The 27323-nt window shown below is 42.8% G+C and overlaps 1 protein-coding gene across 1 annotated transcript; it reads right to left on the bottom strand.

The window, feature by feature from the left end:
* Window positions 1-80: 80 nt before the first annotated feature.
* Window positions 81-27242, bottom strand: LOC117042304. Its single transcript, XM_033141852.1, has 13 exons — window positions 27178-27242; window positions 25481-25561; window positions 22789-23148; window positions 21666-21698; window positions 20889-20962; window positions 20146-20275; window positions 18203-18242; window positions 16441-16532; window positions 10316-10366; window positions 5806-6150; window positions 5020-5358; window positions 771-951; window positions 81-243 (listed from the first exon to the last, which is right to left on the bottom strand). The coding sequence occupies exons 1-13, from the start codon at window positions 27203-27205 to the stop codon at window positions 102-104; spliced, it is 1896 nt and encodes a 631-aa protein (XP_032997743.1). The 5' UTR covers window positions 27206-27242; the 3' UTR covers window positions 81-101.
* Window positions 27243-27323: the final 81 nt, after the last annotated feature.

The following is a 27323-nucleotide window of genomic DNA, read 5'->3' on the forward strand; positions in this document are numbered from 1 at the left end:
CATGGCCCCACAGCTGTCATTTTGTGACCGGTGTCAAGATATGCCCACCGGCCCCCAAAGGTTGGCAAACCCCCCCCCCCACTTAACCCCTTTCTGACTGGCTAATGTTTCTGCTCCAAATTCCATGCTTTTCCCCTGTGTGCATATATGGCAGGAGTCTGAGCTTGTTGGAAAAGTAAGCAACCCAATACAATAAATACCTTATATGTTACTAGCGTATCAGAATTTCCAAACTGGCTTTGGCTAAAAAAAGAGAGGAAAAAATACAATCACAAATCATAAATACACATTTTAAAGCTTATAACATTCCAATGAGAGTTTCCACAATAAAACTGGTTTAACAGACATGGAGAAAATTAAGTTTCTTTGATTTTTATTTGCAGTGGTGGCCATCTTCATAATGTCATTGCAGCTATAAACTACTAATGAGAACATGACACCACAGATATTCCTCCAGTACATGGGATTATGAATCCAATGAAGCCATCCTAACCTCTGCAACCATGTGGGATGCCTGGAGTAGGGTTACAACGAGGCAGCCATTCCCATCCCAGGTTGATCACAAACTGCACCACTTCTTTCCACTGCAGTGCAGCTTCTGCCAAAACCTGTTACTCATCTCACAATTCGCTATGGCCGAAATGTATGTAATTAATGAAGTAATTAGTTTCAATGCATTTCAATGAAAGGGGAATATTAGGGGAAGGAGCAGAAAATAATGTAATGACTTGAGTAACATTTCCGGATTAAAAAAGAATAGTGAATGCTACCTGTTATTTGTTGGAGTCATTTCCGTTCCTGACTTCTGATTATCATGTGAATGTTGGGGATTTTCACTTCCATTCCTGCTTCTGGTGGAATTCGCTGACATCTGTGGGTGAACCACAGTGCTTTTGGGGGACTGAAGGGTTTGGTCTTCTGAGAAGAAGGGGACAGTTCTCTGAGGAGATTCTAAGGGATTTGAAGAGGAACATTTGACTGAGTAGACAACAGTGCTGATGTAGACAATAAAAACACCCACCTAGAGGATACAGTGGAGGAGAAAGCAGCAGGAGATGCAGCCTACTGAGCTCACAGGGATCATCCAGCAGCAGCTCCATTGCCACAAGGATGAGAGACACTGAGGCAAACAGCTGCTTTTGAGCCTAGGACTGTGTAGCAAGGGGCAGGTTTAATAATCTATTCACATTAAACTCTATCTTGGGTAGCCCCACCACCACCACTTTCCACTACTTTCATCTACTTTCTTTCAGGCAACATGGGAGCTGTGGAGACAACAAACAGAATGTTGGGGCCCTGGCTTTGTTTCTCATCTCGGGTCCCATAATTCCTTCCACTTGGGAGTATGTTCCCACCAAACACTGGAAAAGAACAGATAGCATATTACCTCCAGGCAGGATATTGCCTTATAGTGCTGGTGCTTTTACTTTTTCCTGGATCCTATGATAATGATAATGGGATGCGGGTGGCGCTGTGGGTTAAATCACAGAGCCTAGGGCTTGCCGATCAAAAGGTCGGCGGTTCGAATCCCCGTGGCAGGGTGAGCTCCCGTTGCTTGGTCCCAACTCCTGCCCACCTAGCAGTTCAAAAGCACATCAAAGTGCAAGCAGATAAATAGGTACCGCTCTGGCAGAAAGGTAAACAGCATTTCTGTGTGCTGCTCTGCTTTGCCAGAAGCGGCTTAGTCATGCTGGCCACATGACCCGGAAGCTGTACGCCGGCTCCCTCAGCCAATAAAGCAAGATGAGCGCTGCAACCCCAGAGTCATTCATGACTGGACCTAATGGTCAGGGGTCCCTTTACCTTTATGATAATGACAACACACTATCCATTGCATAGGAGAACTTTCAGGGAAATTATCTTAAGTGATTTTTCACAAATGGTCTGACACCTACAGTACTGTAGATTTCAGGCTTCCAGTTTTCAGCCCCCTCACACCATTTTACCAGGTTGCCTATTGGGGGAAAATTGGAGTTTCCCCACTCCTCTCTGAGGTAATATGGAAATACTGACTGACTCGGCAAGGCATCTGAATTATCTGAGGATAATTTTTGTTTTTGTTTTTAAAGTGAGACGGGATGGCAAAAAATATGGTTAGAAATTTTCTCTTTAGGAAGAGAGGTTTTCATTCTGGAATTATTGCCTAAGTTTATGGGGTCTTTTAACATGGGAGCAACAGGAAATCAATGAGCCCTCCTTCCTCCCCCTGCCCATCCACAGACTTCGGTGTTGGCTGCTGTTTGTGGCTAGGAATTGGATTGTGGAAAACAAAACAATTAGGTCATGAACGCACATGTCAAATCTAGAATCTGAATTTCTGAGGACAGTTTCACTGAAGCAACCGGGGAGTCTGGCCAGTCCTTTACAGTATGTTATGTACTGAGTTAAATAGGATCCAAAATGCAGCAGTCTGATTGGTCCTAGAACAATAGGATTGAGATTGCAGCAGTCTGACTGGTCCCAGAACAATAGGATTGAGATTGCAGCAGTCTGATTGGTCCCAGAACAATAGGATTGAGATTGCAGCAGTCTGACTGGTCCCCGGGAGCCACCCAATCCAGCTCCAGGTGGAAGTGAATCCGCACTCCGATTGGCATACAGGAGTATCCCGGAATTAGCCAATCACGTGGGGCCCATTGTGTAAATAGCGTATATAAAGCAAACGTTTTGGGGAAACTGCATTCCTCACTACTATGAGCTGAATAAAGAGCATGAAATTCACACTTGACTCCGAGTATATTTCACAGTAGGAATGGAAAGTCATCATAGGCAGACTTCTCTGCCATGATGAATCCTTCTTGTGAATGCAACCTCCTTACAGGGTCTGACTTGCATTAACAAAGTCTTGAAGAATAGCTCAAAATGGAGAATTGAAAACAATTGTTTTGGTGGGTTGCATGGGAAATGAGGAAGCCCATAAGCAGAAGGAAAGGAAACTTCCATGTTTCTTTAGTCCTAGCGCCGCCAATCTGAAACATGAAATGTGATTTAAGTAACTGTGTTCCAGGGTACACTTGACTTCTGGAAAACTGGCTCTGCATTTAGGTTCTGGGAGAAATGCCCAGGCCCATGAAATAAAGGCATTTTGGGGGTCACGCGGTCAAGCTATATGTGTTACAGCCAGGGGCGTCGCTGGGGAGGGGCGGTAGGGGCGGCACGCCCCCAGTGACAGGGTGAGCAGCGGCGGGTGGGGGTGTCAAGCGGCGGCCCCTCCCATCACTCCCACGCGCCACCGCTCCCTCCGTCACCCCGGGAGCAGCAGCGCTGCACGGACGGGGTGCTTGCTCGGCTGAGCGAGCACCCCGTCCGTGCAGCGCTGCTGCTCCTGGGGTGACCGGTGGTGTGTGGGGAGTGGTGGGAGGGGCCGCCGCTTGACACCCCCACCCGCCGCTGCTCACCCTGCTCACCGCCGCTCGCTCCGTCGCCGTGGGAGCAGCAGCGCACAGTGTGTGCGGTGCTGCTGCTCCTGGGGCGATGGAACGAACGGCGGCAAAAGGGAAAGGGGGGAGCAAACGGGCGCTTTTCTCCCCTTTCGGCTGCTTAAACGCGCCAGCTTTGCTTCTCCCCCCCCCTTTCGGCCGCCCCTTTCAGCGCTGGCTGGGCTGCGGAGCCGAAAGGGGCGGCCGAAGGGGGGGGAGAAGCAAACAGGCGCATTTAAGCAGCCGAAAGGGGAGAAAAGCGCCCGTTTGCTTCCCCCCCCCGTTTCATTTTCGGACGCTTCTTTCGGCGCTGGCTGGGCTGCGGCTCTGCAGTCCAGCCGGCACCGAAAGAAGTGACCGAAAGGGGAGAAAAGCGCCCGTTTGCTTTCCCCCCTTTTCACTTTCGGACGAAAGGGGAAAAGGGGGGGAAGCAAACTGGCGCTTTTCTCCCCTTTCGGACGCTTCTTTCAATGCTGGCTGGGCTGCAGAGCCGCAGCCCAGCCAGCACCGAAAGAAGCGTCCGAAAATGAAAAGGGGGGGAGCAAACGGGCGCTTTTCTCCCCTTTCGGTCGCTTCTTTCGGTGCCGGCTGGGCTGCAGAGGCGCAGCCCAGCCAGCGCCGAAAGAAGCGTCCAAAAGGGAAAGGGGGGGGAGCAAATGGCCGCTTAAACGCACCTGTTTGCTTCTCCCCCCCCCCTTTCGGCCGCCCCTTTGGGCGCCAAAAGGGAGAGAAAAGGAAGCAAAGCTGGCGCGTTCAAGCGCCTGCTTTGCTTTCCTTTTTTCCCCCTGCGGGGGCATCCCCAGGGGCGTGGCATCGCGCTGTGCACGTGCGTCATGACGTCATGACGCATGCACATGCCGCAATGCCCCGCCCCCAGGGGTGCCTCTTGGCTTGCCGCCCCTGGCAGCCAAGGAGCTAGAAACGCCCCTGGTTACAGCAAAGATTAATACAGAAATAACAAATACTTCAAGCCAACACACTTAAGAATGCAACTAACTGTGAGGGAAGAACAATCCAGATAAAGTGGAAGGTGGGGTTAGGGGGGGACATTTTAAAAGGAGCACAGAAGAAGTGGGGAGCTTATTCCCAACTCCCTTTCTTTTCTTTTCTCCTCAAAGTTGCTTAACCTAGCTGGTTTTTCAGTTGGAGCTACTTCTAGTCCCAGATTGCCGGGGGGGGGGGCAGATGGGGAGAATCAGTTTTTAGGAGGAATGAGTTCACTTCTCCACTTCCACCTGCCTGCTCACTTATGCCATATTATGCTTTAAATTGTCCTGTCTTTATATGGATTTGCAGTTATTTCATCCAGATCTTCCACCATCATTTCTAATTTGACAGCCTGTATGTAGCTTGTGTGCTTTCAATGCCTGTTGAAAACCCTTTCTATTTTACTCAGACCCTAGAACAGCCGGCTTTTTGTTTGAGCTGATTTGATTATTAGTGAAGAATTTTCAGTCATGCTTTCAATGTTATCTTATGGCTGGTGCCCTGCCATCTTGTTCACCACTTAACTATTTTATATTAAGCATTTTATAAATTCTTAGAGCAAATAAATAAATAAATCTTAAAGGAGGCAGTTCTTCTGGGTTAAGCATTGTACCTGTAGCTGGAGGGGCAGTGACTGTGGTAAAAAAACAACAGACGTTTTCGGTCAACTCATCCTGACGACTGGTTGGTGATGGTTTGAAGCTGACCGATGGAGAAACAGTTGTAAGAAAAGCCGTGTCTGTCGTCACAAAAGATGTGGTCATTGTTGGAATATGAACATCAGTAGGGGCTGCTGGGGAAGCAGGGCTATTTGAAATAAAAGGAGAGGCTTGTGGAAAAGTAACTGTGGTTATTAAGGGAGAAGTAGTACTTGTGGTGATAATCACTTGAGGTGTGGTGGCAATAGTTGTGGTGGCGACTGTGGTTGTTGTGGTAGAGACTGTAGTTGTTGCTGTAAGAAAACAACAAAAATATGTATCAGAACTACATCTATGGAATGGGAACAAAGCAAATGGTGGCCAAAAAGATGGCAACTCAAGCCAACAAATGAGTAGGTTGAAGGGGAGATTGTTTACTAACAGAGATTCTATGATAGGTCAGATGAAAACATTTTAGATTAGATTGTTCAGCTCTGCTGCCAGCTAGATCAACTGCCATACCTGTCAATCTTCCCTTTTTTGCAGGAAATTCCCCTATCAGTACTATACTATAGACTATAGTACTGATAGGGGAATTTCCCGCAAAAAAGGGAAGGTTGACAGCTATGTCAACTGCAGCTGACCAATGGTCCACAGACCAAGTTCACACAGTGAACTTGTAGTGCAGAGAAACCTAACATGTATTTTTCATAATTCCCAAAGGATGGGGGAAATGGGCAGAGGATAATAATTCCACTCACCTCTATTAACCTGTAGATTCAAGGTGATTTTAATGTCATTGAACCAGCCTGGGACTTCAATACGACAGCAGTACAATCCTTTATCTCTTTCATTCAGGCCTGCAATTGTCAGGGACACATCTCCCCTGGTCAAAGATCCCCTTAACTGGTACCTATATGAGTTTCTTGATATCACCCGCTTTCCGTTCGTGCGGAGAATTTCGTTGCTGCATTTAGAATTCGGGCAACTGCCTCGGCCCCAGCACATATCAGTAAGGTCATGGCTGTTTTGGACACGATAGGTGCATGGCAATGTGATGGCTTGGCCTACCACCCCTCTTACTACTGTTTGAGATATGGTATCCACTGAGAAGAAAAGAACAGAGAAAATGGTCAAGAATATTTTACTCCATAATATGTAATGTTGCTTTCCTGAAATGAAGGAACCAGTTTTTCTGAAAAACTATATATTTAAATTGTTAGCTATATATGAATATGTTAGTCACTTTTCTGTTATGTATATAGAAATCAAGCACACCTTTACATTTGTTATTTATTTAATGTGTTTAATAACCAAGCAACATACAATTAAAATAATTAAGTTCAACAGTCAATATAACTTATCAATAGTCTGAAACAAATAATCTAAACTAAAACCCAGTTGAAAACTAACAGGCAGCAAGTCCATTTGACATGTGTTTTGATCACAGTAGATTGATAGAGGGAGAATATTTTTTTATCAGACAATGCTTCTCTTATTATTGCATGAGTCAGAGTCCCATTTATCATGCCTTACACCCCAGTCCTATACATATCTCAGCTGTAATTCCCAAGACCAATCATGCTTAGGTTGTTTTGATTTTTTTTGCCCGTTTTCCATCTGTCTTAGATTTCCTAGTCATTCCTGAATCGTTTTCAGTAGAGGCAGGCAACCTGTTGCCTTACAAATGTACTTAACTACAACTTCCGTTATTCCTACCCATTGGCCACACTGGCCGAGGCTGGTGAGAGTTGTAGTCCAGAACACCTGTAGCTTTCCACCCCTTGTTTTTTTAAGGAAGTTGGCCAGATAGATTCTGGCATCCCCACTGCCAATGCCAGTTTACACTAGAACAGTGAGTTGTACTTATGTGACCAAGGCATCTTGTGTTTTGGGGATGAGGTCAGAACTCCCTTTGTAATGCTTGAAACACAGAGAAGGTGGACTCTCATATTTCCCCTTTTGCTTAAGGCACTCTGACAAAAGAAAGTTCTATGAGGTGGAACAAATTACCTGCTTAACTTCATTGCATTTCAGTAGGGTCAAGGAAACGAGGATTTGTAACATTGTGCTTGTTTCATCCTCTCCTAGCCTGCTGTACCCTAGAGTTTGACTATATATAATCCATACCTTTCTTGTCCTCTGTATGAAATCACTTCTAATATTTTGCTGAGTAGAGGGCATGGGGGGGTCAGTACAATGCCTCTGGCTGCTCAAACTACACAGTGCCCCTCTGCTCCTGTGCCTGGTTGTTGAAGCGGCAAAACGACCCTGTGATTCTAATCCCTACCCCAGCTCAGCTCTCCCAGAGAGGGCCGCAAGCATGAAATGCCGTGCCTTGATTCTGCTGAGCGGTTCTTCTCCGGAGATCTGTGAATGTCATTTCCTCTTGGCAACACTCCCAGGAAAGATGCAGAGGCTCCTCCAAATGGGCCCTCATAATTTTCATGCAACACTCCCCAGGTGATATTAGGACGGCACTGTCTTGCTATAGGATATGTTATTGGGATGATATTGCTTCTGGCCCTTGGGGTTTACACATTCCAGTAATGCTCTCATTATGAAGCAGGCTAAAATAATTTCAGGTATGGGGGGAAGTTCAGTAGGTAATGAAATGGAAAGCAAGGGCATTGGCCCATCATTACAAACACCAGAATTGACCAACAACCTTTTATTTTATGGCATATAGCATAAAGAACTGATAACCTATGTATAAAAACATTCTGTGGACGTTTAAGAATTCTATTTTCTTTTTTATAGCTGTATTCAGTGCTTTTTTTGGGGGGGGGACACATACCCCTAAACATTTTGTGGATCTTTGTACTTTTGTCCATTTATATTTTTCCTGATTTGAACTATAAAATGGTGGTTTTCTTGAGTTGAAATGAGAGTACCCCTAAACATTTTTTTTTAGAAGAAAAAAAGCACTGGCTGTATTACTAAGCTGCTCCCACTGAAATTATTGTTAAAGATAAAAATTCCAGCGATGACAAATAGAGAGGGCCAGCTTTTAGATTAGCCCTACTGTTAACATTAAGGGGTCTGAATATTGAGAGATAAATCAGAGATAGCCACAACCTGGGAACCTCCTGTGTGGATTACTGTAATGCATTATATACACTTGAAAACAATCCAGTTGGTCCAAAACAGGGCAGCAGGATTATTAACCAGAACCAATTGCTATGACTATAATTGAGCAGGAATTTGCCATCGACATTGGCTTCCAAGCCCAGCTTGAAGTGCTGGTATATGTTGAACACCTGAAACAGCATGGAACAAGGCTTCCTGAAGGATTGCTCTCCCCATATATACTTACCCAGCAAAATCAGCTGGCACAGTGGGATGGTGTCATGCCACTGCCATCCCAACAGTGGTGTAGGGGTGGGCCAGGGCAGTAGCAAGGACAATGCTGTGCCACTTCATCAATGTGCCACTTCCACCAGTGTGCTCATGCAGCCCCAATCTTGCCACCACACTAACCCACTCCTCCCTATCCTAGTAAATGGTGCAGTGCCACTGTCAAGGGGCAGCAGTGTGGCATTGCACCAGCACCTCCCGCCACCCAGATCTTCTGAAGCCCTTCTACAGGTACCCCCACCAAACAAGGTGCAACAGGTGTCTCCTGGAGAGAGGGCCTTTTCAGTGATGGCACCCCAGTTATGGAATGCCCTTCTTAGACATTCCTGCCTGGCACCTAGGTTGGAAACATTCAAGACTAGGTAAAAAACTTTTTTTTTATTTCCCCAGGTTTTTCCATTATACAATCTTAGAAGCTTTTAGTGGTTTGTTTTTTTAATCCTTTATATTAAGGTTATTCACTACTGCTGGCTTTACTTGCATTTTATGGTGTCGCTGGTTTTATTCTGTTTTAGATCTTCATGTTCATGCATTCCTATATGTTACTTTTTATTGTAAATGCTCTTAGCAGCACAAAATTATAGCAGAGGTGCCTAATCTTCTTTAAAAAAAATACCTGAAATGTCTGAGTCTACTTTTAATGGAGTTTGTTCTTGTATGACTATTCATCTATCATTCGGCATTTTTATCCCCTTTCTAGCATAGCTTATGCAGCAGAACATTTTATTTCAAGTGAACTAACAATCTGCAGTGAATTTCCATGGTGTTTGAAAAGTGAAAATCTTGAACTAGAATTCTAATGGTGTTACTCGTATTCCGGGTGCAACCACTGAACTTAAGTAACTCTTTTCCGTTGTCTTGATTTGATGACTAAGATGTTTCTATTTGGGGAAAGAGCCTTGAACCTTAGTATTCCGTAGTTTTAGGTTGCCCAGATCTCCTTGTGAGTTACACTGGGACATAATGTCAATAGACATAATGTCAATTATTATGAATTTTACATTGATAAAATTATAATTTGAACTAACATGGAGATCCCATTTATGATTGTAGTGTAAAATGAGAGAGGCTGTGGTGTTACATGACAGATGGCATGTTTTTAGTCCTCAAACTGTAATGTTATCACTATGAAAATGTTATTCTTCCCACAAATTGCCTATCGTGCATATCAGTGCCCAAACAATTTTGTGTTTTTTATTACTGTTTTCAAAATCAACAAAATGACAAACTCCTGTTTCCCCTACAGTAAAGCATTTGCACATAAAACTTGTGGTTATGTTCTGTGGACAGATCAATGTTCTTCTAGCATTACAACAAGAAGTTACATTTCTATCACAGCTCTTTTAAAGCGATTCCACAATATAGTTATTCTGAGGTTGAAGGTCCTCAGACAGAAATGTAACTAATAAACATCCACTCTAAGAACAAACTTTTCTTCCTATATCCCATCCCACAATGCCATTTGACCACTAATACAACAAACTAGATTTTCCAGTGTACCAGAACACTTAATTGCAATACTACTATCATTGGCTAAGCTAATGACTGGCTTAAACACACACACACACACACACACAGAGAGAGAGAGAGAGAGAGAGAGAGAGAGAGAGAGAGAGAGAGAGAGAGAGAGATGTAACACTTGATATATCAACAATTTGACCCAGAATTGTCTTCTGAGACTCCACTGGAAATATTTTTAAACAATCTGACCACTAAAACAGAATTCCAAAAGTCTACTCTTTACCAACACATCTAATTTTAGATTTTCTTTTCATTGGCTTTGGCCATTCTTTTGCAGGTGCTTAAATGTGTGGGATTTTCTTCCCCTCACTGCAAAACAGAAGGTGCAAAATAGAATCTATTTTATTTTGTTACATGATCTGAAAAGAATAATGAATCTTAATGGCCACTCACCTATACAAATATGAATCACGATCCATTGAAGTAGTATGTGTGACATGTTTACAGTTCACAAACTCCAGAAGTGTCCTGTGTACAAGCACTTATCACATCTTAACCAGTTTGGAAGTGCTGAGTGAGCATTTGCATTTTGCAATTTCACTATTTTGAGTTCAAGCACCTAAAACCTCAATGCGTCTGTGCTTCTAACGGCCAAACGGATGTAACACAGGAGACCCGTGGTCAATTATCAATAATAATTATAATGATAATAAAACAACTGCAGGGACCTTTGATTTTTATTCAATTGTCTATCACCAACTTTATTTTTAAGAAACTGCTTTTTATTAATTTTTTGTAGGTAAGTAAACAGACACACAACCAATGAAACAAAAGATCCAAAACTCAAAAAAAAGAAATTTAAACAAAAGATGGCATGGAATTGTGGGTGAAGTTACCAGAAAGTAATTGTATACTGTAGCATATGCTTTCCAAGGGCCCCAGCCAACAGAATGGGGAGAATGCACTGAGACACCCAAACACAGTGATCACGGGCAGGAGAAGGAACTACGCTAATACCATACCATGTCATTACTGAGGAGGCAGGTTTAGTCATTTTTTGAAGACTTTCTCTGCCTCCGGGTCTGGTCTTGACTGGATGGATACTGGAATCAACAAGGGAGACCCACATGACCCGAAGGTGCTACTGTGTAATGCCAGGTAATGATTCATAAGACCACTGCCATCCACAACTTGATCGTGGATGGAGGACTTGACCTGGCATGTGTAACAGAGACTTGGTTGGATAAGGCAGATGGGCCTGATCTTGCCACTGCTTGTCCTCCAGGTTTCTCTGGAGCAACCCAGGTCGTATGGGTGGGGAGAGGGGGTTGCAGTGATTCTTAGGATGTCATTAGTTTACACCAGGTGTCCTATTGGGAAGATCCAGTTTTCTGAGTGCATGTTCTGGAAGTTGGGCAATAGAGGCAGTACAGGATTCCTTTTGGTATACCAACCTCCCCGCTGCACCAAGGATTCCTTGCCCAGGCTGCTTCAGGTTGTGGTGGATGTTCTCTTGGAGACATCTAGTTTGGTTGTCCTAGGGTATTTTAACATAGAATCATAGAGTTGGAAGAAACCACAAGGGCCATCCAGTCCAACCCCCTGCCAAGCAGGAAACACCATCAAAGCATTCATGACAGATGGCTGTCAAGCCTCCGCTTAAAGACCTCCCAAGAAGGAGACTCCGCCATACTCCTTGGCAGCAAATTCCACTGTCGAACAGCTCTTACTGTCAGGAAGTTCTTCCTAATGTTTAGGTGAAATCTTCTTTCTTGTAGTTTGAATCCATTGCTCCGTGTCCGCTTCTCTGGAGCAGCAGAAATCAATGTTTCTCCCTCCTCTATATAACATCCTTTTATATATTTGAACATGGCTATCATATCACCCCTTAACCTTCTCTTCTCCAGGCTAAACATACCCAGCTCCTAAGCCGTTCCTCATAAGGCATCGTTTCCAGGCCTTTGACCATTTTGGTTGCCCTTCTCTAGGCACATTCCAGCTTGTCAGTATCCTTCTTGAACTGTGGTGCCCAGAACTGGACACAGTATTCGAGGTGAGGTCTGACCAGAGCGGAATACAGTGGTACTATTACTTCCCTTGATCTAGATGCTATACTCCTATTGATGCAGCCCAGAATTGCATTGGCTTTTTTTAGCTGCTACATCACACTGTTGACTCATGTCAAGTTTATGGTCTACCAAGACTCTTAGATCCTTTTCACATGTACTGCTCTCAAGCCAAGTGTCACCCATCCTGTATTTGTGCCTTTCATTTTTTTTTTTTTTTTTTGCCCAAGTGTAGTACTTTACATTTCTCCCTGTTAAAATTCATCTTGTTTGCTTTGGCCCAGTTGTCTAATCTGTTAAGGTCATTTTGAAGTGTGATCCTGTCCTCTGGGGTATTAGCTACCCCTCCCAATTTGGTGTCATCTGCAAACTTGATCAGGATGCCCTCAAGCCCATCATCCAAATCATTGATAAAGATGTTGAATAAGACTGGGTCCAAGACAGAACCCTGTGGCACCCCACTAGTCACTTCTCTCCAGGATGAAGAGGAGCCGTTAATGAGTACCCTTTGGGTTCGGTCAGTCAGCCAGTTACAAATCCACTGAATGGTAGCATTGTCTAGCCCACATTTTACCAGCTTCTTTACAAGAATATCATGGGGCACCTTGTCAAAGGCCTTGCTGAAATCAAGATAGGCTACATCCACAGCGTTCCCTTCATCTACCAGTCTTGTAATTCTGTCAAAAAATGAGATCAGATTGGTCTGACATGACTTGTTTTTCAGAAACCCATGCTGACTTTTAGTGATCACAGCATTCTTTTCTAGGTGCTCACAGACCGTTTGCTTAATGATCTGCTCTAGAATCTTTCCTGGTATTGATGTCAGGCTGACTGGGTGGTAATTGTTTGGGTCTTCTCTTTTCCCCTTTTTGAAAATAGGGACAACATTTGCCCTCCTCCAGTCTGCTGGGACTTTGCCTGTGCTCCAGGAATTCTCAAAGATTACTGCCAGTGGTTCTGAAATCACCTCTGCCAGATCTTTTAATACTCTTGGATGTAGTTCATCTGGCCCCGGAGACTTGAATACATCTAAACTAGCCAAGTATTCTTGTACTACCTCCTTAATTATTCTGGGCTGTGTTACCCCTGCTGAATCATCTGCTCCATATTCTTCAGGTTGGGCATTGTTTTCTTTTTTGGAGAAGACTGAGGTAAAGAAGGCATTGAGGAGTTCTGCCCTTTCTCTGTCTCCTGTTCGCATTTCACCATCTTCTCCTCTAAGTGACCCCACTGTTTCATTGTTCTTCCTTTTGCTACGGACATACCCATAAAAGCCCCTTTTATTGCTTTTAACCTCTCTAGCAAGCCTGAGTTCGTTCTGTGCTTTAGCTTTTCTGACTTTGTCTCTACACGTGCTGGCTATTTGTTTGAATTCCTCTCTGGTGCTTTCCCCCCTTTTCCATTTTTTTTTACATATCCCTTTTAAATCTTAAATCAGTTAAAAGTTCTTTAGATAGCCACCCTGGCTTTTTTAGGCACCTTCCATGTTTTCGTCTCATTGGTACTGCTTCGAAGTTGTGCTTTTAATATCTCCCTTTTAACAAACTCCCATCCATCATGAACTCCCTTCCCTTTTAGTATTACTGACCATGGGATCACACCCAGCATTTCCCTAAATTTTCTGAAGTCGGCTTTCTTAAAGTCTAGAATCTGAGTTTTAGTATGCTTGGTTGCTCCTTTCCGCTGTATAATAAACTCCAGAAGAGCATGATCACTCTCACCTAATGATCCTGCCACTTCTACCCCACTTACCAAGTCATCACTATTGGTTAAGACCAGAACTAAAATGGCTGATCCTCTTGTTACTTCTCCCACTTTCTGGACAATGAAATTGTCTGCAAGGCCAGTGAGGAATCTGTTCGACCTTGTGCTCTTGGCTGAGTTTGACATCCAACAAATATCAGTGAAGGTGATGAAGGTCCTGTGTGAGTGTCTGGAGACGGTTGGAGGACGGATGGCAGCTAACAGATTGAGGTTGAATCCTGACAAGACAGAAGTACTGTTCTGGGGGAACAGGGGGCAGGCAGGTGTGGAGGACTCCCTGATCCTGAATGGGGTAATTGTGCACCTGAAGGACCAGGTGCACAGCCTGGAAGTCATTTTGAACTCACAGCTGTCCGTGGAGGTGCAGGTCAATTCTGTGTCCAGGGCAGCTGTCTACCAGCTCCATCTGGTACGTAGGCTAAGACACTAACTGCCTGCACTGTCTCACCAGGGTAGAGCATGCTCTAGTTATCTCCCACTTGGACTACTACAATACGCTTTTCGTGGGGCTACCTTGGAGGGTACATTGGCTCCCTGTATGTTTCTGAGCACAATTCAAAGTGTTGGTGCTGACCTTTAAAGCCCTAAATGGTCCAGTATACCTGAAGGAGTGTCTCCACCCCCATCATTCTGCCCAGCCACTGAGGTGCAGCTCCAAGAGTCTTCTGGCAGTTCCCGCACTGCAAGATGTGAGGTTACAGGGAACCAAGCAGAGGGCCTTCTCGGCAGTGGCACCCGCCATGTGGAACACCCTCCCATCATATGTCAAGGAAATAAACAACTGACTTTTAGAAGACATCTGAAGGCAGCCCTGATTAGGGAAGTTTTTCATGTTTGATGTTTTATTGTATTTTTAATGTTCTGTTGGAAGCCGCCCAGAGTGGCCCGACCAGATAGGTGGGGTATAAGTATTTATTCATTTACTTACTTACTTACTTACTTACTTACTTACTTACTTATTATTCAGACATTAACATCAATGATCCTGGCTGTGTTCCAAAAAGGTGATGTTAATATCATTTCCAAATTTTCCGGGGTGGCTGATGAAGGTTCCTTATGTAAATGATGGGTGTTAATATAAGAAGTAGGGTACCACTGCATGCCTTGGAATTTATGTGTCTTTGCTTTTTCATTAATAAATATGTGGTACCGTGTTATTTCTTCCATCAGCATAATAGTCCAGATGTGGGCAATGCAGCGTTGGCCCGTGTCTTACATGATACCACGTAAGAGTCAATTTACAAATTGGGAATTCCCAAATAAAACTGCTAATCAGCAAAAGACAGGAAATGACCTTTCTTTATTTTCAGGATTTTGCCAGTGTGTGTGTGTGATTTAGAAGGACACACATAGTAAAGGACACATAATAGTAAAATCTGAAAACTCCTGGTCTCCAGGAAATGGAAAGCCTGTGTGGACTATAAACCTCAAACTGATATATCAAAGTAGTACTTTGAGTGCCCTCTAGTGAGCCACTGGAAAAATTAGAACATAGTTTTCCCTCTGATCTGCAGATAACTATAAATGACAAACATGTATTAAGTTGTATATCTGAGTTGTCCCTCTTGTTTCCTCCCCCCTCTTTTTTATAAAAAAGCTAAAGTTTTATTTTGCAAGAAAGTTTAAAAATTATAGGCAACGAAAAAGAGGAGCACACATAACGATGTAACCAGATCAATAATTAAGGGGGAAAGGAAATTCACTGATTACAGCTCGTGGTGGTACAATACAACAGATTATATCAATCTTATGGAGGCTGTGACTGTACTCAGGGATATCAGCCAAGACTATGACCATGTGAATTGCATTGCCAACCCTCTGATTTCAATCAGAATACCCAATGAAGGATGTTATCCCAGTACTTGACCCCAAGGACTGGAAAACTGGTCCATCATGTGGGGAAAGATTCCATGTAGTAAAGTTTTCAGCAGCAGTCACATGGTTATCTGTTGTCCTTTTAATTGAGAGAACCTCACTTGCATGATATACATAAAAGACCTAAGAAGTTGTATCTGTGCCTTTAGGTGATGGATGGCCAATTAAACAGACAGTAGGCGACTGTGGCATGGCTCTTCAGAAGGAGAAACTGGTTATGGCATCCTTTTCCAACCCAATGCCCTCCAGATATTTTGGATGGCAAATTTCATCATCCCTAACCACTGGCCAGGACGCGGGTAGTGCTGTGGGTTAAACCATAGCGCCTAGGTATCACTCCGGCGGGAAGGTAAATGGCGTTTCTGTGCGCTGGTCTGGTTCGCCAGAAGTGGCTTAGTCATGCTGGCCACATGACCCGGAAGCTGTACGCCAACTCCCTCGGCCAGTAACACGAGATAAGCACCACAACCCCAGAGTCGGACATGACTGGACCTAATGGTCAGGGGTCCCTTTACCTTTTAACCACTGGCCATGCTGTCTGGGCTGATGGGAGTTTTAGGTCAACCCAACTAGGGGACACCAGGGTGGGAAAGGGAAAGGCTGGGTTATGGCATAGAGTCAGGCTTCCAATTCTGGTCTGTTTCTCTTACACAGCATATTAGAGGGAAACACATATCAAAGCACAATGCATATGTACTGTAATAAAGTTGCTGTAGAAAAACATGTGAAGTTCTCCCCCAAAAGTCTGGCCACCAGTGAATCTGGACATACTCGTTGTTTTACTGATATCTTTTTGATAGCCAGTCTGCTCCAAGTAACACCTCTTGGTGTAGTTGTCAACACAATCTAAACTGTGCATATTATTATTATTCTAATCCATCTCATAAATATTTTCCGGTGCACGGACACCAGTCTCCATAACATGTTGAATTCCTCCAGTGACTGAGCTTGAGATTGCCACCTGACTGGAAAGAGCAAAGAAATATAAATCACGTTTGGGCTAAATTAAATATGTGAAGTCGTAGCAAATATACTATCGTTAAAGTAACAAGTTTGATCATTCAACAATTTTTAGTATTCCCCAATTTTTGGAGTCTACCCTCTAGGTTATCCTATGCACCGATTCCTTCAGTTTGCTTACGGCAGGAGTTTAAGACACACACACAGGTGTGTTTAGTTAGCTACTTTGACTTAGGACCTGGCTCCCTAAAGAACACCCTGTATTGTTATGAAGCTGTTCAGCTATTTAGTTCTTGCAGGAGAGGCCCTTTTGAGGATACTGCCATCTGCTGAGGCCCTCTTGGTGGTCATGCACAAGAGCTGTTTCTCCTTATCGCTATCATATTCTAGAACATGCTCCCCTCAGAGTTACAATTGGCCCCTTTTCTTCGTTTTTAGAAAAGGTATCAATACACCTCTTTTTAATTTGGCCTTTTAAATATTTTTGTTGTGTTGCTGTTTGTAATGCTTTCATTGATTTTAAAGTTTTTATTTATGGGAATAAAGCAACAACACTTGCGATAAGCTACCTGACTCCGTGAGGGGGAGGCCATGATAGAAAGAAAGACAGCCAATTCTTCCTCGCTGATTCCTTCTTTTTTAGTAACTATTCGTTGGTAAAGTAGATGACTTCCTTTCAGGCTTTAGTTCCTTCCTGATTCTTCTCCAAGCTAGGGGTACCGTCTTGGTGACATGTAATACCTATACTCAGAACGGCTTTGGCTGCCTTGAGTTTGCTGTGAGGCATCTTGATGCTGCTATGAACATGCGCTGCAGCATCCAGGCCATACATCTGAGGTCTATGTCACCTCCCTGCCACCTCCTTAATTTAAAAAAAAATTGGGAAGAAGTGTCGGAGAGGGCAGATGTAACGATCCCATTACAAATCATACACAAACTGAAACAATCTGGGCCTAATTAAGGATAACCTGAGGAAGACTTGTTTTCTGAAACCATCAAAATTGTACCTTATAAACATCTCTAGAAATAACTCTGGACAAATTATGCTCATGCGTTTCCTAGTGCTGAACTGAAAGTTACCAAGTGAGAACTCGTGGCTCGAATTTTAAAATCTAGGGGACAAAACATATCCACAGTTTTGCGTTTTGCTGCAGCCACAACCAGTTTTGTGGCAACAGCATTCTCCCTCCCCCTAAAATAATTACTCTGTAAATGGCAAGGATGTATTGAGAGACAGAAATGGTCACCAGAAATAACTCAATATATCCAGTGGGGTGTTTTGGGTTTGTTTGTTTGTTTGTTTTACCTTTTCTTGAAGCAGCAGACCATTACTTCATTTCATAATCTGCTTTTGAAATTCCCCTCATTTTGAAAATTGGTATTCAGGCCTACTCTTCTGTCTGCTTCTCATAACTAGCCCCATGTGGCCTTGGGGGTGCTGCTGTTTGACACACATGGAAGTATTTGCATGCTTCTTTAAATCCAGGCCTATAAACATCCTAATGTAACCCATGGTGTTACCTATATATTGCCAATGAATGTGAATAAGTAGCACTTATAATACTCCAACTCTAGTATTACTTTACTTTGTACCAGAACAATTGCAAGTTGTAGAATTACTATAGCATCTACTCTTCTTAGCATTAAACTAGAAACAGACTTGAATAGTAATTACCTTATAGAATTACTCATCTTCTGCTTCTTGTGTAAATACCCTGTGGGATATTTTTAAAAAGCATAAATAATATAAAAGGCAGTTGATTTCATTAGATTAAGAGTGAGATTAATATAGAGGAACTACCAAACAGTACTTCCTGATATTACTGCCCTCCAGAAAGTCTGTATTTCCATATTTGTATGCAGCAAGTAAATCATCCTGATTTTGCTAGTGAGGCATTACCTGAATATGTTTGCACTCTCATTGTTCCAAAATCCATTTTGAGGAAAATAGGGCAGAAGACAACCTGGTTACTATGGCAAGATGACATATTGTCTCTCTTCTCTACTCTGCAGTATTAGCATAATGAATTACAGTAATTGGCAATGAATACTGTTTGTGTTTATTGGTATTAAAAAAATGTTAATTAACTATATATGGTTGTTTGTAAAAGATGCTATGCTTTTAGTGAATAACAACAAAAAACAAGGATTGGTGGCTGCTATGACCTCTGTGGACTGGACTTATTAAAATCCAGAGGTGCCAACTTAAATAAAATATTGTGGGGGCCGGTAAGCCCCACCCTACATAACTGCTCACATGATGTGGCACACACACACCATTTGAATAGCAATGCCCATCAACTCTGCCCCCCCCGGCCCCGTCAAATATTATATTGGGTTGCCAAAGACTCCTTGGCCCCTAGGATTTGGCTCCTATACTAGAGGCATAGAAAAGTTGTAAAGTGACAGGCGTTGCATGCAGTGTTGGCATGAAAAGCTTTGTTTTTATATTAAGACAGGGATGGAGAACTTGTGGTCTTCCACATGTTGCTGGAATTCAGCTCCCATGAGCCCCAGTCAGCATGACCAATTGTCAGGGATGATGAGAGATGTAATCCACAAATTTAGCAACTCTGTATATAGTTTACAAAAATTCAATAACAATAATGTACGACATTTCAACAATTTCTAATACATTACAGTGGTACCTCGGTTTACAAACTTAATCCTTTCCAGAAGTCTATTCTTAAACCAAAGCCGTTCTTAAACTGAGGTGCACTTTCCCTAAAGAGGCCTCCCGCTGCCGGTGCCCTTCCACCAGGGGGCAGACAGCAGGTGGGGCAGGGCTGGCGCGTGTCCTGGGGGTGGGGTGCACCGTAGGGGCAGGGCACGCATTCTGGGGGTGGGGTGCACAACCTGCAGAGGCGTGGCGTGCATCCTGGGGGCGGGGCACGCCACCTGCAGAGGTGTGTCCCATGCGGGCAGGGGGCAGCCGCAATGGCACCCTACCAGGATCACACTGCCGGGGATGGTCCACTTCCCCCCCCCACTCCTCTTCCTCCGCCAGTGATGAGAACAACTCTCTATATGTGTACTTGTGGTGGTGCGAACCAATGGAGAGATGTAGGATTCTTCAGAACAGATTTAGAGGGCACATGAGGGCAGAGGCATGGTGTGATGGGCCAGGGAGGCCATGGCCCTGGGCACACACCTGACTGTGCTCCCACAACAGACACAGAGTCCTGCTGGCAGGTGAGTTTGACTAGTGGGCAGGTTGGTAGAGGCAATGGGCAAGTATCCTGTTGAAGGCAGGCTCTGTTCATTCTCCACACACACACCCCTGGCGCGTGCCCCCACCCCAGCTACCCAGTCTACCAGGAGGTGCAATACTTGCCCCATCCTGGGAGCTGGCAAACCCATGCTACGCCACTGCATGAGGGGAGGGGAGGGGAGGGGAGGCAGAAAGTCCCATTGTGCTAGTGGTGATCCTTACACTATTGGGACCTTGACATAGCACTACATTGAATACAATACTTTAGTCCCACAAATATTGACTAATAATGATACTGCATCTCTTCCAGCATATAGGTCTGCCCTGAGAGATTCTGTCTTCCCTCCCTCATTTGCCAATGCTGAAAAATATATAGTGAAATTCTGCAAAACCACAGGAATACTTACACTTAAGTGCCAGCATTGCCACAATGAGCAACAATACTGCACATGTTCCAGTGCCAACATATAGGACTGTCCTTGAAGGTTCTTCTTTTCTTTGCTCTCTTATTAGTGTGGTAGAATGTACAGAGATATTCTGCAAAAACAACAACAAAAACAGAAATGACCTCGCTGAGTAGAAACTGAAAAGTGCAATACAAACACTTATGTCCAGATATAACAGATTACCTTTCAAAGAAGTTACTTATACAGAAATGGGATTAATAGGATAATTTAGATGAGGTGATTTCATCTGCTAGGAATGTTATCATACTGAAAATTATGCTTGTGCTCATGAAATCTGATGAGATACATAATGATCATAAATGTAAAAATGTGTTTTATATATCCATCTATGGCACAGTACTTTACAAAGCAGAAAAGGGCCCTTTCAATCTGAGAATGAACACAGGGAATGACAGCAGGTGGAGGATGGAGGCAAGATAAAACAAGAAGGAATATTAATTAAGTTATACTTAAGCTTAATAGAGTAGAGTATGGGCAAGTAAGAGAGTCTGCCAAAGGCTTCATGGAAGAGGAAAAGAAGAAGCCGTTTATTTATGGTTCACTCACCAAAAATGATAGATAGCAATAACAAGAAAGAACAATATTTTAAGGATTTAACACAGAGAAGTTCTGGAAGGACATTTTGTACCTATAAGTTATGTAACATTTCCATCAATCTACAAAGAGGCCATGCAGATACTTACATCCTGTGGGGATTGTGTGTGGGACATCCATCTTGGTTCCAAAGCAAAGTAAGTTTCAGTGAAGTGTATAGTAGCTGGACGAAAGCAAAGATAAACCGGCATACTCAGTCATACAGCCTGGATTCAAAGTGTTGATGCTGACCTTTAAAGCCCTAAATGGCCTCAGCCCAGTATACCTGAAGGAGAGTCTCCTCCCCCATCGTTCAGCCCGGACACTGAAGTCCAGCGCTGAAGGCCTTCTGGCGGTTCCCTCTCTGCAAGATGTGAGGTTACAGGAAACCAGGCAGAGGGCCTTCATGGTAGTGGTGCCCACCCAGTGGAATGCCCTCCCGTCAGATGTCAAGGAAATAAACAACTATATGACTTTTAGAAGACATCTGAAGGCACCCCTGTTTAGGGAAGTTTTTCATGTTTGATGTTTTATTGTATTTTTAATATTCTGTTGGGAGCCACCAGATGGGTGGGGTATAAATAAGTTGTTGTTGTTGTTGTTGTTGTTGTTGTTGTTGTTGTTGTTGTTGTAACTGTCTTTGTCTTTGAATACATAAATGGATGCTTCTGGGTGATGAGTCCCATGTTATATGTATGGATAAGAAAATCTAGTGTTGTCAGTTTAAAATGGGAGTTAAGCACACTCACTATTTCTTCTAATTTATTATTTCTTATTTTCTTTCAGAGTTACAGTCAACACTTCATTTCATTTCACTCCATGCTTCACTAGATTTGAGACTAACCAATGGAGACCAATAAATTCACAATCCATCTATATAAACATACCTGGTACTCTAGCCGAAGTTGGACTCCCGTTCCCTGATTAAGAAAAAGAACAGACAAGTCAGTTGCACTATAATTTACTCAGCAAAAATGTAAGTCTTTGCTGTATTACAGGGGTGGTGAACCTCTTTGAGCCAACTACCTGATTTGTACCTGTCCAACCTTCCAAGGGCCAAAGTTCTTACAGGTGTGTACTGTTTGGAAGAAATTGTCTCACAGACCATTTGATGGGACTTGGCAGGTCTATTTAGTTTGCAGGCTTAAGGTTCCACACTACTGCTCTATTAGCTTTGGGTACAAGCCCCAAAAGCAATAGATACAATGGAATATATTTAGCACTTTTTGGACTTGTGCCTGAAGCTAATATAGTAAAGAATCATGTGAACATCTACTGGTCATTGAGGTTTACCAAACTATGGATGGCTGTTCACACCAAGATGTGTCATGTGGCTGTGCAGAAATTGCATTCACACATATACTTTGGACTTGCCCAATGGTCTCTTCCTTTTGGCAGGAGATCAAATGCTGTCTCATTTTTAGTTTTACCTTTCATTCCAGCAGAGGTCAGCTATGACCAAGGCCTCTGATCATGAACCAAATTACTCCTGCAACTTTTATATTTCAGCATGTCATATGGCCTGAAAATCTGAGTAATCAACTTGTTGGATTGAAGTCTTGCTTGGCACAAGACTAATTCTAAGAATATGAAAATGTAACAGCAGAAACCCTCTCTTCCTCCCCACCTTTAGTTGTGTGTGTAAATACAAATGTATATTTGTGTGTGAAGGAAATGTGATTATTGGAGGATTTAAGGGCAAAATGACAAAAGAACTGCTTTGCTGCAGTAAACCAAAAGCCCATCAAGTCAAGAAATAATTTCCATTTAGCTGCATCCATCGTCTGCAAATATGCATACCGGTAATCATTTTTTGATGCTACCCATGTTTGGCAGGGGGAATAGACATATGATTTATTGGGATTGCTAGCCTTCATAGCTGAAGGTCTACATTTTTTGTAAAAAAAATTATCAAGACCTTTAACATTTTGCCAAACTTAAAAATATGCTACAAATATTGTCTTAGGTAGTGACAAACTGGCATGTGCCTGATGGAAGCATTCTGCTCACCTTTCTCAATCACAACTTCAATATTATGTTTCAGATCGTTGAACCAGCCACTTATGTCCACACGACAACAGTATGTTCCTGAATCTTCTTCTGTTACGTTCACAATTGTCAGAGACACATCTCCTTGATGAACATCTCCCAGTAGATAATACTTGCTATTCTTATATATTGATTGCTGCTCGTTGGTCAGGAAAATTCGACTGGAACACCAAGATAGAGGGCAACTTCCTCGCCCCCAGCATACGGTTCTGATCCCATTTTCCACAGTAGAATAATGACAGGGTAAAGTGATGTTCTGGCCCACTTTTCCCTGTATTGTAGTCCCAGCAACTGATGCCAGCAAGCATGTAGGGGAGGACACTACAGTTACAAAAAAAGGAAAGAAAAAAGGAATTGAATTATGACAAACTGTGGGAACAACATTGTATTTGTAAAAAATATTTCCATGTCAGCAACTTTCCTGAAGCCTAATATTATGCTGACTTTGTCATTTGACAATATTCTGCCTAGGCACATATTCCAACACCTCAGCTCAGTCTCTTGAGTTGAAGCCCAGAAAACGAAGAGCAAACACACCCAAACTATGCTGAACAATAATGTGGGTGGTCAAACGGGAAGTATTTTTCTCCATGACAAAATGTGTAGTCATTTATGGGGGGAGTGGAATTCATAGGGCTGTATCCAATGGAGTCCATTCAATATCAGAAAGCTCTTTGAGCTAGTAGAACCATAGAGGAATGGAAAAGGAATGTGATTTTTGAATGGGGGACCTTTGAAACATTGTGGAAGGTGGTACGATTGCAGGGAAGAGGGTGAGTTATAGGCTTCCTGTTCCACTGAGAAACTCTTTGCTGGATCAAAGAGTTTTCCATTAGCAGAGGAATACCATTGGATGCAACTTGTAAATACTAACTTTTCAATAGCAGTAATCACTTATGCACTTCAGTGGAGGTTTCTGAAATGTTTGGAAAGTTCTTTAGTAAGCAACAAAAAATTACTGATATATATTCTTATTAAACAAATCATTTTAGAGCAGTGGTTCCCAAATGGGGGTGCGTGGAACACACCCAGGGGACTTTCTTATCTTGTTAATTGCACGGTGAAAGCCTTCCACAAATCATCCAGCCTCTGCTCATGACCACCGCCTGCTTGCTGGCCAGGGAAAAACTTGTAAAAGAGTTGCTGGGTGACAAGAGAACTGGGATTGCGCAAAAGCCTCTGACACAGTTTCTTAGGGCTTTTGCGATTGGAGGGGGCAGAGGGGAGGAGAGCAAATGGTTCACTCCACGGGGTGGATTCACATGCCTATCATTTTTTTAAAAAAGTAAGATTTCCCTTCCTCCTTCCCCTTGCTCTCTACATTTTAACTAAAAAGAAGTTCTAATTGTTTCCAAGGACTATCACATTTAGAGGACTCTCCCACTGCTTGTGGGTAGGGTTTTCAGTGAATCTTCCCTTATGAGTTTGGGATTCATGTCCCAGCTTGGAAGTCCAACAGGGAAAAAAGCTAAGCAAATTGCCACTATGATTAGCATAGGATTTTGTTTTCTTGTTTTCTGAGTCAAGCTATGTGGCTACATTTGGGAGTGGGAGGAAACAGATGTAGGGCAGAAATCTAATAAATTAAAAAGTTCATTGTTTCTATTGGGTAATCAGCAAGAATAAAAACCTCACTCCAAATAAGTACGGTATTTAACTAATTAACCTTTTTAAACCAGGGGTGAAACTTGGGCACAGAAGGACTGTATTATGATAAATTGCTGCTGCTGCTGCTGCTGCTACCACCACGACCAAAATTTCAGAATTCCCTCTGTTTTCTACTCAGCCTTCACCAATACTTTATAATGCCCTGACCAAGCCTTCACCTATGTCTTGAAGGTGCAAGATCCCTCAGATAGCAGGACCTTATGCTACAAAGTTTTGCTAAAATGCACCATCTCAGATTACAAGTAAGGAATAGATAAAAAAAATGTTATCTACCAGAAACAAAAGAGCATTTGCCCTGGTGGGAAACCCCTTGGTGGTTAAGAACTGTGGTCAGATTTTGCAGAAACATGATATCATGTTCTACAAACATCTTCTTTCAAATGCTGAAGTCTGTATGCTGAGACCATGTGACTCATATCCTCACAGCTCTTGCTGACACTTTAGTAGAGACCCATGTTTCAAATCATACGAACTGATACTGTGTGGGGATATCATAGCATATTGTAGCACAGAACCAGGTATTCTGGAAACCTAGGGTGCATGTGAGGTTTATAGTTTTCATATGGTTATCACTAGGATCTGCTCCAGTTAGGTGAACATGCATTACATGCAGTCAGCCTCAATAAGGTCTTAATATGTCACATGGTTAATGCTGACTGTTAGGAAATGAACATAGTATTGGTGCCTAAACTCTTGAAATCATATACCATATGCAAATAACAGCAGCATGTTAACTTTCTCTCATTCCTGCATCTTCAACCCTAAGCACGTTTACTCAGAGACAAGTCAATTTAGGTATATATCTGGTATTACAGCCTTAAAAGGAGTTTGTTAGAAATCACAGTCATTTGCCAGGTGTCTGGTCTTGAATTAAAGAGAATTAAATATTTACATACTGAACAATTACACTGTACAAGTCTAAAACAATGATTTCCCAGAAGTGCAACTCCACAATTTATAATTTTGTTAATGTTTGATTGATTACCTGTAAACACCACCAACAGAATTCGTTCCAGAGGAAACATGGTGTAGCCTGAGATGGCAGCAGAGGGTGGCCTTGTTCCTACTGCAAGTGGAGATATAACAGAATGCTCATTTCACAACCAAGCTTCTGACTTCTCTAATTTCTGATCTACATCATATGTCACAGCACTCAGCCGCAGGCTTTCTTTCTCACTGCCGCCACCCCACCCCACCCGGTGGTTAGTTCACAGTTCACCGGGCCACCCAATGCTGGTGTTTGGTAAATACTGTGGCCATCTTGGTTAAAAGACAACAAACTTCCACAGCAATGACAAAATGCTTTGCTCAGGACATCAGAGGATGTGATTTGTTCTGTACAGTACTCCAATAATCTTCAGAAATTGCCCATAAGATTTAAATGTGAAGCTAAAGGCTTTCTCATTATACTGTTCTACACCATCTTTTTTATTGCAAATGTGGCTGGAAAGTTATGTGTAGACAGGGAATTAGCATTCAGGCTAGGATTCAACTATTACAGGGTGTTGATGTTGTTTAAATTAATGGCTTGCTAAAGCAACTAATAGATTAATCTAGTGCATGCACATTCACTGTGTCTTTAAAGAAAAAAAGAAGTCACCCACTCAGAAGCAACCAAGCCTCCTTCCCCATTTCCCGTGGTGAAGGGCATGGTGGCAGTGCTTATCTGTCCTCTGGAGAGCTGAATCGCTGCTGCTTCCTGGGAAGGAGTGGGTGAGGTCAGCGCAGTTCAAATGATCCAGCAGAAGCAACCAATTGGGTCTGCCAGTGTGTTTGCATTGCACCAACCTCCCCATGTTAAGCAGCATTGACGCTACTGTTTGAAGGTCAGGTAAGCACCACTGCCAGCAGCTGTCTGCTGCTGCCTCTTTTGTGCCTTAATCTTGCCAACATATTGAGTTTTATAATGCATGCAGCTGAATCAACTTCAAAAGATAAAATTCAGAAAAACTGCAGCAGACTCCCTGGATGGTATTATTTGTGGATTTTATGACACCCACTGGGTGGTATTCAACTAAATTTTATTCAGAGTAGAGCCATTTAACTAAGTCTTGTTGATTAATTTCAACAGGTCTCCTCTAAGTAAAAGTTGAACATTACCCATGGAGTTGGCTCCAGGCTAAGTTAATTGAACTTAAGTTCCAATCAGTTAAATGAGGCAAGTTAGTCATTATTTTAATATAAGTCTCATTGAAATCAATGGGATTTAATTTTGGTCACTGCTAGCAACCAAAGTCATGGCATTCTAGTGTGTGTGCACAATAAAATCCAATGCACAATAAATGTTGATTTCTGAACATGAAGCTGAATGCCTTAAACAACTCCAAAGCCTTATTTTGATTGACTACTGGGGTTTGCATGAGCAACCATAAATAACTATTGCACTCAATTCGGATAATATTGAGAAGATAGCTAATGAAGATATGCTTTTCTCAGCTAAACAGCACCACCAATTTTTATTAGTGCACAACAACTTTCTTAATGATTTAGTTTCAGATTAACATAAATTGTTTATAGCAATGCCACCAGCAATAGATCCCTCCCCAACCCCCAGGAGACAGCCCCTGTTAAAATCCATAAGTTCAATAAATAATGAATGCAATGTACTGAATAATATATTGGTAATTTCAGCATAATAACTGCTTTTCTTAACCAAGGAGAAATGAAAAAGTAGCATCTTACTTTGTAAGAGAAGAAAACAGCAATTCATCTCATTACTCCTTCAACCCAATAAAGAGTTCAACCCATACCCCATACCCAGTGCACACACCTAGTGCACATACCCAGTGCACAAACCTAGTGTGGACAGTCACAAGCCAGTCCTCAAA

Source organism: Lacerta agilis, chromosome 2 (assembly GCF_009819535.1).
Source record: "Lacerta agilis isolate rLacAgi1 chromosome 2, rLacAgi1.pri, whole genome shotgun sequence".
NCBI classification, from domain to species: domain Eukaryota; kingdom Metazoa; phylum Chordata; class Lepidosauria; order Squamata; family Lacertidae; genus Lacerta; species Lacerta agilis.

Coding starts and splice junctions, on each gene's coding strand:
- LOC117042304 (XM_033141852.1), bottom strand. CDS start 27,205: ATGAATTGCTGTTTTCTTCTCTTACAAA. Junction 21,699..22,788: donor TGAAGTTGTGATTGAGAAAG/GTGAGCAGAATG, acceptor TTTCTTAATCAG/GGAACGGGAGTCCAACTTCG. Junction 5,359..5,805: donor GAATCTACAGGTTAATAGAG/GTGAGTGGAATT, acceptor GTTTTCTTACAG/CAACAACTACAGTCTCTACC.